At 37.4% G+C, this 17,222-nt stretch overlaps 1 protein-coding gene and 2 long non-coding RNA genes across 4 annotated transcripts in view; 1 reads left to right on the forward strand and 2 right to left on the reverse strand.

The window, feature by feature from the left end:
• Window positions 1–11,456: 11,456 nt before the first annotated feature.
• Window positions 11,457–17,222, reverse strand: part of LOC114240442 (uncharacterized) — a 30,192-nt gene continuing 24,426 nt past the window's right edge. For both annotated transcript variants that reach the window (XM_089733696.1, XM_089733695.1), the window contains 2 exons: window positions 15,520–15,736; window positions 11,457–11,627 (listed from right to left, as the gene is read on the reverse strand). In XM_089733696.1, coding sequence (XP_089589822.1) covers window positions 11,473–11,627; window positions 15,520–15,736 — 372 coding nt within the window. In that variant the 3' untranslated portion in view covers window positions 11,457–11,472. The remainder of the gene's footprint in view (window positions 11,628–15,519; window positions 15,737–17,222) is intronic.
• Window positions 11,867–13,463, forward strand: LOC149501355 (uncharacterized). Its single transcript, XR_016324363.1, has 2 exons — window positions 11,867–12,813; window positions 13,186–13,463. It is a non-coding gene; the product is annotated as an uncharacterized LOC149501355 (long non-coding RNA).
• Window positions 13,461–15,513, reverse strand: LOC149501356 (uncharacterized). The gene is made up of 2 exons (XR_016324362.1): window positions 13,976–15,513; window positions 13,461–13,871 (listed from the first exon to the last, which is right to left on the reverse strand). It is a non-coding gene; the product is annotated as an uncharacterized LOC149501356 (long non-coding RNA).

Here is a 17,222-nt window from a genome sequence, read left to right on the forward strand (position 1 = left end):
ACAAATGAAGATACAAAAATATAATTTAATTGTTCTACTGCCACGGCCCTTTTTACTCGCGATCATGAAAGGACCAGCAAAATCAACTCCCGTCAACTGAAAAGTGAATGATTCAGTCACCCTTGCCTTAGGCTGAATACCCATCAAGGGCTCCATGGTCTTACCCTGCATCCTAACACACATCATACATTTTCGGACAATGCTTCTAGCAAGCATTCTACCGCCGATGGGCCAATACTGTTCTCTAAATGAACTAAGAAGCAATTGAGGGCCCGCATGAAACAATCGTAGGTGCTCATTCAACCTCACGATTTTTGTAAGATGATGATTGGACCTCAGCACAATTGGATGCTTTGTGTCATATTTAAGACTAGCATGTTTTAAGCGACCACCTACTCGTAGCAGCCCCGTAGCATCAATAAAGGGAGATAACTGCAAAGTATCGGATTTAGATTTAAGCGATTTATTTTTCTTAAGTGCAGTTATCTCACAGCCAAAAGAGTCTTGCTGAGCGGTTTTAAGAAGGAATGTAAGAGATTGATGAAGTTCAGTTTCATTAAGAGAACCAGTAATTGTTCTATTAGCAGGGTTTTTACAATTGTTGATGAACCGGAATACGTATGCGAACATTCGTTTAAGTCTTAAATAGTTTGAATAATTTTCTCCTCTCTTCCAAGGGGACTCCTTGAATGGAATAAATACTGAAAATCTACCATCTTCAAGATGCTTGGTGGTTGCAGTAAAGTAGCGTTCACAAAATTCATCGTCAGCAGACATAGTAGGTTTTGAGGATGGAACTTCTTCAAGACTCCAAAACCTTGTCAGCTGATCACTGATATCTTTAGTGAAGTTACAGTGCACCTGTATATTCTCGTTCAGCTCACTACTGTAAAGAGGACCTGCTACAATCCAGCCTAATTTAGATTCCTGAAGAACCGGTTTTGCAGATCCTAATTTTATTTGATTAGGTAACATAACTCGAAGAATATTTCGGCGCGTAATAATAAGTCAACATCTGATGGGCGGAAGAACTTAGGATCCGCTAATTGGATATGCTGGCGCAAGTTAAGGTTCGTTACATCTACTGATGTATTCGGCAACAAGCCCGTTATTTTCGGAACAACTAAGCATTTAAGAGGTGCACTAAAATTATTAACACGTGATTTTATAGTCAAATGACAACTATTAGATATGGACGTTTTACAATTATTTATACCAGATACGCATAACGTATCCATGTTCCTACCAATAAATCCCATTTGTTCTTTCAACTGTCCTGTGATGAATGATGATTGGCTGCCCGCATCAAGTAAAGCACGAGCAAGGTAAGTATTATTATTTTCAGGATTTATAACTTTTATCAAGGCGGTGCCAAGAAGAATTTGACCAGCAGATTTAGCAGGCAGAGATACAGGTACGTAACTGCAATGACTTAGTGAAGTATTTGTTTCAAGTGTGGGACTATCCACATGCAACAATGTAATATGTTTCTTTCTACAGATTTTACAGGTACCTAAAAGTCGACATTCATTTGATGCGTGTCCTCTTCGCAAGCAGTCTTTGAAGTCGTCGTGGCCTAAAGGATAAGACGTCCGGTGCATTCGTATGTTGCGATGCACCGGTGTTCGAATCCCACAGGCGGGTACCAATTTTTCTAATGAAATACGTACTCAACAAATGTTCACGATTGACTTCCACGGTGAAGGAATAACATCGTGTAATAAAAATCAAACCCGCAAAAATTATAATTTGCGTAATCACTGGTGGTAGGACCTCTTGGGAGACCGCACGGGTAGGTACCACCACTCCGCCTATTTCCGCCGTGAAGCAGTAATGCGTTTCGGTTCGAAGGGTGGGGGTAGCCGTTGTAACTATACTGAGACCTTAGAACTTATATCTCGAGGTGGGTGGCGCATTTACGTTGTAGATGTCTATGGGCTCCAGTAACTACTTAACACCAGGTGGGCTGTGAGCTCGTCCATCCAACAATGCAATAAAAAAAAAAAAAGCAGTTAAGGCATAGGTTTAATTTAGAGACCTCAACACATTTCTTTTCAGGTGATAATTGCTTAAATGAAGGGCAATCTATGATCCGATGTTGCTGATTACAAAATGGACACGACATAGAAAATTTGGTATTGGCAGAAGTCACAAAACTTTTGGTTGTTTTATTATGGTAATATTCTTTAACTTTCGGCTCAGATTTTTTATAATTATTCTTGTAAAAATTGAATTTATTTCCGTGTTTCTCACTTCTGCTTACTGCCATTGTCTCAAGAATATCAGCGCGATTACGTAAAAATGTTGTAAAGTCTGATAGCTCAAGTAAGTTGTTAAAGGGATTTTTATGTTCCTCCCATTTACAAAAGTAATCGAATCTAGTTTAGTTGACACCAAGTATATAATGAAAATATCCCATTTGTCAGTAGGCTGTTCTAAAGTGTTAAGAGCCCTCAAGTTTTTTTAAGACATGATCAATAAGAAATCGAATAACTCTGTGAGACTCGTTTGTGATTGATTCTATTTCAAATAACGCCTTTAAGTGGTTATTAATAAGAATCTTTTTGTTATCATAACGTTCACATATTAAGTTCCAAGCTATAGTGTAATTTTTCGAGCTAAACTCAAGTGATTTTATGATTAAGGCTGCACCACCCTCCAAAGATGATCGCAGATAATGAAATTTATTAATGTCTGATATAGTTTCATTCGAATGAATTAAAGAATCAAATGTGTCCCTAAATTCTAGCCATTTTAGATAATTTCCATCAAATGTAGGTAATTTTATGGTAGGGAGTTTAATGTTGCTCAAATTATGATGACTACAGCTATTTGAGCATGCCGAGCGAGCTGAGTGAAGGCTCCCCTCTTTTTCGTCCCGTGCGTTACGACGCGACTCAAGTATAGGTTGAGCTAAAGATAATGTACCATAGTATAAGTTTTCGAAACTATCTATATCACTGCTGTCATCTTCGGTACATGACAACATTTCAATCTGAGACTGAACTTCATCAAGCTCAAACAATAAATTCTCAACTTTGTCTAAACGAAATTTCAATTCTCTAAACTTTAAATCACTAATGTCCTCATGATTAGTAATGTTAAAAGCTGAAACGTAATCCTTAAATATTTTCAAACGACCTTAATAATACCACGTGATCTAATTAACTCTTTCATTTTCTTAACCTCAGAGCTACCACCAGACAACATATCTTGATCTTGAGGCATTTTATTGAAGCGTACTTAATGAGCTAAACAAAGTTAATGTGCACTGTAAAAGTAAATGAACGACTGACCAAAACAAATAGGCAGCTTTTCGGTGAAGCGAGAAGGTTCGCAAAAGAACATATTTATAAATTTTGCTGGGTTCGAAATGGTAATATCCTTATACGAAAAGCTCCAAATGGCGATGGTAAAAAAAATCCAGTCTATACCATACGATCAAAGGATGACTTGGATAGACTTTTTCGCGCATCTACTACTTGCCCGGAAATCACCAACGCGACTGCTGACCAGGTCTAATCATATTATAATTTATCAAAACATTATATTATTATATACTATTGGAATATCTCACGCTTTCAAAAATGCTATGCTGTACATTCGAACTCTCTTCAAAGCACTCGTAATATATACATACAACGTGGCCGAATTTAAATTTACCTATAACGTCACACATAATTCATTTAGTCAACATGACTTCCTTAGAAGTAATAAATGACATTGACAATTTTTTTAACATAAAGTGCCACAAACTCGATAAAGCTGAAGAGTGCGCGAATGTTTTATGCCCCTTTAACTTTAAAATACTTAGTGTAAATATTAGGAGTTTGCAATGTAATTTTGACGGTCTTCTAGTTTTACTGAAAAGGCTTAACACGTCTTACGATACCATAGTATTAACTGAATGTTGGATCAAAGAAGGCTCAGTTATAGGTCAACTGGATGGCTATACGTCACATTGCTCTACTAAATATATTAACTAATCCGGTGGTGTAGTCACATACGTTAAGGACACATGGAGAGCCGTAGTTAGTGAACCCGAGCTCATGGACGCAAACTGCTTACTAGTGAACATTCCAAATGTCCTACAGTTATTGGGAATCTGTCGCTCCCCCTCGTTTCGAAACAGAGACGCCTTTATAAATTCAATTTCTGATGTAATCACTCATATGGCTAGTTCTCAATGCTCAATCATAGCTGGAGATATGAATATCAACATTAACGATAGTGATAGTTGTTCTGAATATCTAAACCTGTTGGTTCAGTCTGGATATAGGTCAGCAATCGACATCTCTACGAGGAACAATGCTATACTTGATCATATATTCGTAAAGACTCGTGTTCAGTGTGAGTCCATCGTTTGTTTGTTGTTCGTAACGGACCACTATCCTGTAATGATCGGATTTGCGAAAAAACATCAGCCTTCCCAGAAACGCCTCAAACACCTTATTAAACTTGACTATGACTCTATCGAATCAAAAAAACAAACTGGTCTACAATTCTAGAATCATCCTGTCCCACAGACGCGGCAAATTCCTTTATGTCTATCCTGACCACCGTCATAAAGAAATGCTCCAAACGGGTGAGTACTAGTCGCTCACAAGCCAATATGACGCCCTCAAAGCCGTGGATGACACCAGGTTTAATCAGATGCTCGGTTCATAGAGACAAATTACATTTAGACGCAAGAAACTGTCCCAAGGACGATCCCAAAATCACAGCCTACAAACGCTACAGAAATTTTTACCGACACCTTCTCCGCAAACTTAAAAATGAGTACGGTCAAGACCAGTTAATATCTAATCAGAATAACCCTAAAAGGCTCTGGGAAATTATTAAACGCATTACCCATTGTTCGAAACAAAAAAACAATTCCTTTAACTTATGCAACATATCTTCCACGGTTAAGGACTCGCTGAATTACTGCAACAGCTACTACACCTCTGTGGGCCAAAATCTAGCCAACAATATTCTCACAAAAACAAACGAATCTCAGAATTCCCTCGCTACCCAAAGCAACAATTCATTATCCCCATCACAATCTCTATTTTTCCACCCTACAAATACTGATGAAGTAGAAAAGTTAATCTCACAACTAGATACCAAAAGCGCTCCAGGATTAGACAAAATCGGAAATTACCTCATAAAACGTATTAAAACCCTTATTTTAACCCCATTGACTAGAATATTCAACCTGAGTCTCTCATCGGGCATTTTTCCGGAAACCTGGAAAGAAGCTTTGGTTATCCCTATCCACAAAGGAGGCAATTCCGATCATCCAAAAAACTACAGGCCCATATCCCTACTCACTTCATTTTCTAAGCTTCTTGAAAAAATCGTAAACAAACAATTAACAGCATTCTTGGAATCTAATCGCCTAATCTCAGAGCAGCAATATGACTTTCGCCAGCACAAATCAACCGAGCAAGCAGTCTGCCTTCTCACTGTTTGTAAATATATCGAGGAGGGCAGATGCTGCCTGGGTGTCTTTCTTGATCTAGCAAAAGCTTTCAATACCGTTTCAGTTCCCATCCTTCTGCGCAAATTAGAAAACACTGGAATTAGAGGACTTTGCCTTAATTGGTTCTCAAGTTACCTCACAGGTAGAAGACAATGTATAAAGGTAGGAGACCACATCAGTAACTTTTCTACGGTTTCCTTCGGAGTACCCCAGGGTAGCATTCTTGGACCTACACTATTTCTGGTATACTTGAACAGTCTGTCACATATTAAAATAGACAATGCGAACATAATTAATTACGCTGACGACACTGTCGTAGTTTTTCACGAGTCCTCCTGGGAAAGGCTCCAAACTACAACACAAAAAGGCCTTCAAGTAGTTGCTGACTGGTTAAATAAAAATTTACTGACTATAAATCCATCAAAAACAAATTACATCTGCTTTCACAAAACAGTTAAATCAGCCCCACCTCCAAACTTATCTCTAGCGATACATGCTTGCCAAAAAAACAATTTCCTTACACCAATAATAATTCTTCCATGTGATTGTCCGGAAATACTTAAAGTTAGTTCCACTAAATACTTAGGCATCACTATCGATGAAAAACTTACATTTAAAGAGCATATAAGCTCTACTACTTCTAAAGTCCGGAAATTAATTTTCTCCTTTAAGTTGCTCCGAGACGTAGCAAGTATAAACATATTGAAATCCATCTACCTCGCCCTATGTCAATCCATATTCTCATACTGCATCCTGGCCTGGGGCGGAGCAGCCACTTCTCATCTAATTACCCTTGAAAGAGCTCAGAGAGCAGTATTGAAAACTATTTTAAAGAAACAATTTCGGTATCCCACAGACACTCTCTTTAAAGAATTTGGGGTCCTGAGCGTGAGAAGAATATTTATCCTTAGGGCAGCCCTTGATTACCACAGAGAAGTTCCTAAAATTACCAACATCAAAGTTCGTGCTACAAAACGCACTCCTATAATCCCGACGCCCTCAGTTAGGACGGCTTTTGCTCGTCGTTTTAGCTCCTACATGAAACCTTACTTATATAACAGACTCAATAAAAAATACAAAATTCTTAACCTAAATTACGAAGAAGTTAACAGAAAGTTAATAAAAGAACTGCTTACCTACTCTTTTTCGGAGGACTTGTTACTGGTGGTAGGACCTCTTGTGAGTCCGCGCGGGTAGGTACCACCGCCCTGCCTATTTCTGCCGTGAAGCAGTAATGCGTTTCGGTTTGAAGGGTGGGGCAGCCATTGTAACTATACTTGAGACCTTAGAACTTATATCTCAAGGTGGGTGGCGCATTTACGTCGTGGATGTCTATGGGTTCCAGTAACCACTTAACATCAGGTGGGCTGTGAGCTCGTCCACCTACATAAGCTATAAAAAAAAAAAAAAAAAACTTTCTGAAATGCATTAAGTAACCCTAAACACGTACTTATGGTAAAAATCATTACACCTGTTCCTTTTCTTTTTATATATGTGTATGTATATATATGTATATGTGTGTGTGTATATATATATGTATAATATTTCGCTTAACTATTTTGATTTACTTGTATATTCCTACCACATACCTACCCGCAGAAGAAAAAAAATAAGGAAAAAACTTCGTTCCAAAAGTTAAAAAGAAAAGAAACTCAACACAAATTAAAGAGGGACATTTACGAATAAAAGGAAAGGACAGAGCTACTCCCCTGGTGTTGGAATCTCTCCATGATGTTCCACTGGTTTACTTAGTGTCCAGCTGGTTGCTTGAGATAGTATATTAAATCCGGTCACGTCCGTGCTGTCACGGTCTGTAAATTTTGTCCAGGAATTGAACAAAATCATATAATTATATTTTTATGCTTTTATTATGTACTTTGCTTTTTACAATTTTATATTATTGGATTCACATTGAGTCTGAGGCTTATTGTTTATGTTGGTGTTGCGCACGCGTCTGTGTCGCGTCTGTCTGTCCTCACGTTTTGCCACTTTGAGAAGACGGCACGACATGAGAACCCTCTTGTCGTGGCCGCCGGAAACTACATACCCGATCCTGTAGACCGATTGGTAAACCGTCGACGTCGCCCAAAGCACGTCATCACGGATCCTCCTGATCCATTAACGGTGCTTTTAGGCAATACAAGCACCGGTCACCGTCCTCGTCGAACCCGTCGCTTGCGACGAAGGGCTCCACGAGCGAATTAACCCACAGACACAGCCCACTGAGTTTCTCGCCGGATCTTCTCAGTGGGTCGCGCTTCCGATCCGGTGGTAGATTCTGCGAAGCACTGCTCTTGCTAGGGCGGTGTTAGCAATTCTCCGGTTTGAGCCCTGTGAGCTCACCTACACAAGCTAGGGTACGCTGAAATAGCCTCTCAAGGCTATCAGCATAGGTAGGGAAAAAAAAAAAAAAAAAATCACCTGTTGTTCCGGGTCTCCCCGCACTTCGCTTCCGCGTACCACCCACATTTAGGTATCGTCGCCGACACGTCATTTCGGATCCTCCCGATCCACTAACGGTGTTTTTAGGTACCCCGGTCAACGTTCTCGTCGAATCCGTCGCTTGCGACGAAGGGCTCGACGAGCGAATTAACCCATAGAGACAGCCCACTGAGTTTCTCGCCGGATCTACTCAGTGGGTCGTGTTGCCGATCCGGTGGTACATTATGCGAAGCACGGCCCTTGCTAGGGTTCTTATTAGCAACTTCGTCGGGTTTGAGCCCCGTGAGCTCACCTACTAGTTAAGGTTACGTTGATATGGTCTCTGTAGACCATCGGCTTAGGTAGGAAAAAAAATGTACGAGGGTCGTGACCAAGTTCATCCATCTATCCATCAAATAAACTAGGTTATTCAAGGCATTGCAAATCTGTCTGTAGTTTGTTAGTTTAGTCTATTAGTCTGTTATTTTTTTTTTTTTTTTAAAGAAAAATACATTTTAAAATACTTAAAATATATAATAATCTAAAGAATTTATATAATTTAAAAAAAAAGAACACAATATTCCAAACCTAAAAGTACATGTTATTATCCGCAACATGCTTCGTCAGATTACAGAAATAATGTTATCAGCAACATGCTTCGTCTGTTATTTCAGTTATATAATGTTTTATTTATGTTTGTTTGTTTGTTTGTTCAATTGTTGTATATTAGTTTAACACGACCTCAAACGAACAATGAAATCCTTATTAAGATTCATAGCAAGCTTTCTTATTAAGTTCGTTTGGGTCCAGAAACTGGTAATGGAACGTCTTGTAAGTCCGCACGGGTATGTACCACCACCCTGCATAATTCTGCCGTGAAGCAGTAATGCGATTCGTTTAGAATGGTTGGGCAGCCGTTGCACTACAAAAAATGACTCTTAAAACTCATGTCTCGAAGTAGGTGGTTGATGTCTATGGGCTTCGGTGACAACTTAATACCAGGTGGGCCGTAAAAATCAAACAGAAGCGGAAGATAACGTGAAATTAAAAAAAAAACCATCTAAAATAATTGAACATTTTAAATGACCTTCAATTACTGTCTAGCTTTACAATTTACATTTAACAAAAAAAAACCTATTAGAACCACAACGTTTATTGACATGCATATATCATGTCGTATATTATTATGTTAGGGCGTATTTATAAATAGTTTCCACTATTCGACTCGTCATCTCGCTTGTTTGTAATAGATAAGGAAGAGGCGAACGTTTTGTCGTGTCAGTAAATACCATTCAGTTCACGCAGGGACCTTGCACGGAGTAGACGTTATGAGTTTCACAAATAAAGTGGTTCTCGTCACTGGCGGCAGCTCGGGTATCGGTGCCTCTGCCGCCGTACACTTCGCTAAGGAAGGTGCGAACGTGGCCATAGTAGGTCGAAACGTTACGAAACTGGACAACGTGGCCCGGGAATGTGCGCAGGTCGGCAAAAAGCCGCTCATAATCAAAGCTGACATTTCAAACGACGAAGAAGCGAAGACCATCGTTCAGCAAACCATTGACACCTTCGGGAAGCTAGATGTGCTCATTAACAACGCTGGAATGAACAAATCCGGGTCCCTGCTCGCTGGCAACCTCCTTGAATCGTACGACGCAGTCACAGCGACTAATTTGAGAGCGGTCATTTTGATAACGAGCCTCGCGGCTCCGCACCTCATCGAGACGAAGGGAAACATCATAAACGTATCCAGTATCGGCGGAACCATGGTACCAATGCCAGGGTTTCTTGCATACTGCATGGGGAAAGCTAGTTTGAATCATTTTACGCGTGGTATTGCCTTGGAATTAGCTCCTCATGGTGTCAGAGCAAACATCATCAGTCCAGGTCCTGTTTTAACTGATATCATTGAGAATTCTGATAATCAGATTAGCTGGGACATTTTTAGGGCTGCCACGGCGTTGAAGAAATTAGGAGAACCGTCAGAAATTGCCGAGTTGATGTTGTTCCTGGCAAGTGACAAAGCTAGAAGCATAACTGGCTCGAACTACATCTCCGACAATGGAATGCTGCTGCTCAGATGAAGACATGTAATAATTTTATAATAATGTATGCATGCATGTAATAAATGCAATGCATTCGAGATTCTTGTTTTTCGTTTTTTTAAATTATCGTTATTAAATTTTTTGTATGACTTAAGTTTTTTAAATTCCCTATGACACATAGTCGGCATTGTTTTGGTAATGTGGATGACATTGTGGTGTTAAATTTTCGATTTCCTACGGGATCTCATAGTTCGTCTTTCTCAAAGTGTATTCCGGAATTTACGTTTCTCTTGAACTCCAGCGAACGTTTAAGACGATGGTCTCATCTACAGCAATCTATGTCCTTTTTTATACGAGTATAGACAAAGTAAAGTGACGTCACAGAAAGGCCGCCTTTAAACCATTTGAAGCTATAAAAATTACCTTTGGAATTTTAAAGATCTTCAACGCATGATATGATAGGATACGTCAATCTACCTACGACATACTAGAAAAATAAAATCAATAAAGATATGAAAATTTAATTACGAATGATTAGATTGTAAACTATTGAAATACCTTGAGATTACCAACGAGGAATAAGCGTATTCTACATAATAATTTACTTCGATAAGGCCTTAGTGTCATGATAATCGCCTTAACGTTGCCGCCGTTGACTATCCACCTAATCCTGATCACGCAGGAGCCAGTCACAGTCCATCATATCCGCTAACCTCCGCACTAGATGCATTCAACTCTAAAACAAGGAGCAGGCTTAGGGACCCCGGTAACCGTAGTCGTCGAACTCGACAAGGAGTTCGATATGCAACCTAACCCATGCATCAGCCCGCTGTGTTTCTCGGCGGATCTTCTCAGCGGGTCGCAATTCCGATCCGGTAGCAGATTCATTTACTAAGCAGCTACTCTTGAGTTGTTAGGTCTCCTCCGGAGGCGTTCCTGGGGCTGTTAGCAAATCCCATCCCTTCTGGCTGATACTGAAATCCTTTGAAATAGATTGATCAACAACGTTCTAATACTATTCTTTACTGATGGTAGGACCTCTTGTGAGTCCGCGCGGGTAGGTACCACCCCCCTGTCTATTTCTGCCGTGAAGCAGTAATGCGTTTCAGTTTGAAGGGTGGGGCAGCCGTTGTAACTATACTTGAGACCTTAGAACTTATAGCTCAAGGTGGGTGGCGCACTTACGTTATAGATGTCTATGGGCTCCAGTAACCACTTAACACCAGGTCGGCTGTGAGCTCGTCCACCCAACTAAGCAATAAAAAATAAAAACTTGTTGCGTGTGCAAATCTTAGAGTAAATCGGAGTTTATCGAGCGCTATGTAAAGTTATTGATCAGAAATCGAGATTCGATAAGGGTCTATGGTAACCAGGACCTTGGCGATACTCCTGGCGTTGCTGATACTCACCATTGACGGTGACCACTCTCCACCAACCACCCAACCGATCTTTATATATTGGTAAGAACAAAGAGTGGTCAATGTAAGGCTATTGGTATTACTAATATTACTAGCATTGAAACAAACAAATTTGGCAAAATTTTTATTAATCTATTTCTAATTTTTTAAACGATCCCTCTATCCCTCCGAATATGTCTGTGATTGTCTTCGGTTTTCCGGGCCTCAGCGATTCCACTACCCTCTTCTTGTTCTCCTCAGCAAAATAATCGTAATTCGCTTTGGCATTAGCAATGACGTCCGCTGTAAACAAATTCATGTTATAATCGATCGTTATTCGTTTTGGAACAAAGTTCCTTATGGGATAATGCGGAGCAGTACCTTAACCGGAAAAAAACGTCCGTAACGTAAGATTTTTATTAGTAATGCACACAGTGTACGACTTAACTTTGTAATAAGGTACAAAAAATAATATATTTTTTTATCATTGATTGACCACGATCTCAGAGCGTTCGTTTGCGCAATACACTAACGGCCGTTTTCAATAACCTATCTATCCCTAGTTTCGGTTACTAAAGATAGACAAATCTATATTTTTGTCCTTACTTACGTTCCAATAACCTATCGACGGGCAGCAGTTCCTATCGGATTTATCTATCCATCGTCGGGAGGACGGATAGCCTGCTAAAGATAGAACGCTCATACAAATCGTGCTTACTTCCGTTTCAATATGAGTTTTAAGTAACTCTCCGGTAGGCAGCGCTATCTCTAGTATAGGCATTCGCTTATCTGTCAAAATCGGCCGGTTACATGTTTATCTTTCGAAAGTAAATCGCTATAATTTAATAATTGTTTCTCTTCATATTGGCATATTGTAGCAGTGATGATAGTGATATGGAATTATTTCAAATGATAATGGATTGTGATGCAGATAGTGATAGTGAGGCCGATATCATATGGTTAGGAAAATAAAGATCGTCTGAATTACATGGCGAAGATCAATAATTACGAATTTGACTATATATTTCTGAGCAAAGGTGTTGTGAATGAATTGATTAATTTAATGAGACCATATTTGAGTGTAACGTCAAAAAGGTAAGATAAATTTTAACCATAAAAGTACTCGTTATTACAACTTATATTTGTTTATAGCAATAGCAAAATTATACCTAATTTTTGTTGTGTTACAAAATCACACTCAACAGGAATTCTATAATACTGCTGGATTCCCATGGTGCCCTAAATGACATTCATATACTAATACAATAACCTGGTAGGCTATTTACCTTCATTCTTATTACACACTGATACCTCTACATTTTATATTTGTGTTACAGATTCAAATATAGGAGAGGAATTTAGAAATAGAAAAAGAGTATTTTGAATGTGTAATTTGTGGGCAATGCATCATTGATGTTTCAAAATGTTGTTGCTTGATGGCCTGGGTCTACTCATGATACAACTATAATGAACCATTCCGATTGAAAAGGTATTTCTTATTTATATTACCTTATTTATATTATTATTATTATATCTTATTATTATATTTTTATTTATTTATATTATATATTTAGGTGTTTATATGAATTTAATATGACACTATTATAATAAATTATCTACATATCAAGAGAACATTGATAACAAGGTGGACTTGGAAATTGCTATTTGCTTGCCGATAGAGGCTATCCCCACAACCCCATCTTTTAACGTGATTAATTAACCCACATACTCAATCGGAACGATTTAAAATGAATCACATATTAAAACAAGAAATACTATAGAGAGGTAATCTTTTTTTTTAGTTAAGAGCTTGTTATACTGTATTTTAAAATAATTTAAGCGAATAATGTATAATTTTCAGATGCATTGGTGTTTGTAAAAGAAGACTCCCTGTATATCATTGAAAAGTAGATTAAAACTAGAAAATATGCAAGCTGTTATTATACCTGCCATGCTGCATAATATCGTCAGAAGTATGAATTTAGAAGAATTAGAATCAGAAATTTCAGTCGCAGATACATTACAGGAAAATAATATAATTGTTCATAACAAATTTTCAAAACTTACATCTGAAATACAACTATGTACTTATAAATAATTGCTTCCAAAGATAATTTATAAAATAAACTCCAAAGATAATTTGACTATTTTTTATTTTCCAAAATGATAATTACATGGTAGTTAGTACATGCAAGATATTTAATTTAGAATTTGTACATATACTTAAAAAACTATCTAACATAAAATTATTATTGCCTACTTAATTTATGAAATTTAATATTCCTTTTAAGTAATTTTTAATTTTTTAAATTATCTAAATCTAACGTAACTTTTGCTACAACAATCTCCTTTTCTTTATTTTCCAAGTCAAGTCTCTTTTTTGCTATTAGATATTCTGCTAATGCATTGTCCCTATGCTAGCCTTGCATTTCTTTTCTTCCATCTTGTTTCCGCTTGGCTGTAAAAGTGTTAAAAATATTATATGTGACCTACAACAATGTGCATGCTTTATCCAAAATTTCATCTGCAATCCTTACCACCTCCAGCCTGTAACAAAGAGCATAATTATTTCAAATACTACGGCAACCTGAAGAAAAAATCATGTTTATCAATGTGTTATTAGAGACAAACAATCAACTAATTATACTAACCTTACTAAGGTTGTTTCTTATGTTGCCGTAGCGTTCTTTAAGTTTTCCCATTTTAGTCGAAGCTGCGATGGAGTTCGTGGGAAACGGCGAATCGACGAATTAAAATCATTTACAAGGGTTTGCCAAGCCTGCTCCTTCAATTTATTGTTTGTGGCATTTGTTGCCTTATTATTGAAATGTTTTTTCGCCGCCACAAGTTCTGCTAGAATCATCGTCTCATCTTTTGTCATGGGTGCTGCCTTTCTTGACTGAAAAAGATATATTTTCTAAACTTGAACTCAAAGTTTTCAAAGTAAAATTATTATTATCAATGTAGTTCATAGATACTTACAGAATTCATTTTATTTCACTGTAACTCTTTAATTATAAACACACTTAGAATTATAAACGAAAGTTTTAAAGCGTTTTGGAGGTAAGTCATCATCGAATATAGTAGGTAAACAAACAAAAGAAACTGATCACTGCTTATTGGCAAACGGACTGTCAAAACGTTTCGTTTCATAATTTCGACTAGGATAAAAATAGCAATACGTCCAATTTAAAAAAATCTACATATGTTTTTATTACTTTTTGTTATAAACAAATGTGTTTATGATAGTCTACAATATGCTGGTTAAATTATAGTTATAATTTAGAATAAAATAAAATAAGTCTTGATCCTGATGTTGTTTCGTATTTGTAGTAGAACGAAACGTATCAAGAGGCTCGGATAAATCGGAGGGAAGAAGCTATCTACTGTTGGTTAAAGAGAGATAGCACTTATCCGTGATTGTGAAACGCAAACTAAGGATAGATACGCTCTTGCTGATATTCGGAGATAGCTATCTATCCGAAAACTCAGATACGTTATTGAAAACGGCCGTTAGTCTTATGCAAACGACCGTGAATGAAGTGTACCACAATAAGTTCGCACGTTACTGAATGACCGTGGGTTGTTGCGAAACCTCCAGTTTTATTTTCTTTATACCTCGAATAGAACTTTAAATTAATATTTTTATAATAAGGAACTTTGTTCCTATCCGGTATCCCACGACACCACGTACATCTTTTTTTTTAATTTGACTGTAAACACTGCCTCTTCAAGATCTAGATTCATTTAAACTGTACCAATCTGTCTTTTTAACACGCTCTCATTAGCTTTTTACGTTCAAGATTAGCTTCTGATTAACTTGAAAATTTGCACGCGCATCGAGGACCGATGACAAAACAATAATTTTATTTAACTTCGTTCTAATGTCCTGACCAATATTATCAAGTAAGAAACTAGCTGATTATTGCTAGCGCGTTGTTTCTATTTAATCGTCTTTTTCTTTTTTATACTATATATTATTTTAGCATTCTTTTTTTGTAATAGTCCATTTTTTTGGTAAAAGTGGGGAAAAAACAGTTTGAATTTTAACTATTCGTCATTGGCGAACTGGAAATGACGTGTCTACTGTTGAAGCTATTTCAGATTTTACGCTTGTGAGTGTGTTAAGCGGTTCTCAATCTGTTTTTTAATAAGTCTGGTAGTTAATAATAAATGAAATGAGAAATTTAAATACCTTGAGCTTCCTCAAACGGCTTGTACTCTCCTCCTGCTTCTTTAGGCAGTCCCTCAATCGGAAGATATTTGCCGATCGTCTTGGAACCAATCTGGTGGATAACCATCATGTCGATGAGTTCTTTCTTCATGAACGGCTTGAGAATCATCAACAAACGGTCCATGAATGATGGCGCATTCAAGAAGTGTAGGCCTTGGAGTTTGACGAACATCGCCTCCTAAAAATGTAATCGAGTACTTAAGACTTATTTTAGATAAAAACAACGGGACGTGCACTAGTACATAAGCCGTGAAGTAGTTATGAAGAAATCGAATAACACTTCATATGAAAACTATTATTTATTCGACTCTTACCAAGATTTTCACATTACTAAAAGCTTAGTAAAAAATAAATAATAGTTTAAAAAAACTAACAAAATACGCTTTTATAGAAAATCCAACCAAAAAATAGAAAATAAATTTTAATAAATTTGAATTAAAAAAAAAAGCGTGGGGTGCTTTTCAGGTTATTATGAAAATAGCCATTCTACTCATATCTGTTCATAAAATATTTATAACTACTGATATCGTGCATCCCACGGTTTTTTTTACAATAAAATCATTTTTTCTTACACTATTTTTAATTAAAATTTATTTTCTATTTTATAGTTGGATTTAGTATGAAAGCGTATTTTATTAGTTTTTTTAAACTATTTTTTTTCCAGTTTTTAGTTCAATTTCAATTTTTTTTCAATTTTTTTTAATATTGAATTTTCATCGGTCCTTAATAAGTATACCAAATTTCGAGTTAATCCGACGTTTTGAAGCGGGGTCAAAATCATGTTCAAAGATTCCGTTACATAACACACATACGTCTGAAGCTAATAAAAGCGTATTAACAATGCATCCTCAAAGTTTTCGGAACAAGCTCTCAATATCCTGTGCTTATGAAATCTCAGGGCGTCTGCTCCTAACATTCTATCAGCAGTCTTCAGTCTACCCGTGATCACTTGAAACACGTCCGAATATAAAAGAATCGGTATACAGTCAAACCTGGATAAGCGAGAGTTCAAGGGTGCACAATCTTATTCTCGCTTATAGAGGTTTCTCACTAATGCTCCCTCTGAATTTCATTTCGCGATTTTCCGGATTCAAACGCATTCACTATTCACTTAATGACAGTACTTTAATTTTCCGTTTTGACATGCAGAACCGAACGTTCCTTCGCAATTGATTGACGATAAACTGAGTAAGTCCGATAAAATAACAACGTTATTTAGTTCCACGAAATAGAATAGGTTCAATATTGACGAGAAAACAATTCAAAAACAATAGAAGGAAGTTCCACAAAAGTTAAGAATGAGTCATAAAATAGCAGATGTTAAATTTGTAATTTGTTTTTTCATTTGTTCCTCCTAAATAATATAAATAAATAAAGCTCGACTGTCGCTTATAGAGGTATAGATAAGTAGCAGTCTCACTTACGGAGGTCCATGACGAAAAACGACTCTCTCTTACAGAGGTTTCTGTTTCTCTCTAATAGAGGTTTTGGGAGCTTAAAATGACGGGTCCTGGGCTATTACTCTCACTTTTTTTTTTTTTTTTTTTATTGCCTTTGTAGGCAGACGGGCATATGGCCCACCTGATGGTGAGTGGTTACCGTCGCCCATGGACTTCAGCAATGCAAGGGGCAGAGCCAAGCCGCTGCCTACCGCTTAATACTCT

The sequence above is a fragment of the Bombyx mandarina genome, chromosome 16 (assembly GCF_030267445.1).
Source record: "Bombyx mandarina strain Sakado chromosome 16, ASM3026744v2".
Taxonomy (NCBI): domain Eukaryota; kingdom Metazoa; phylum Arthropoda; class Insecta; order Lepidoptera; family Bombycidae; genus Bombyx; species Bombyx mandarina.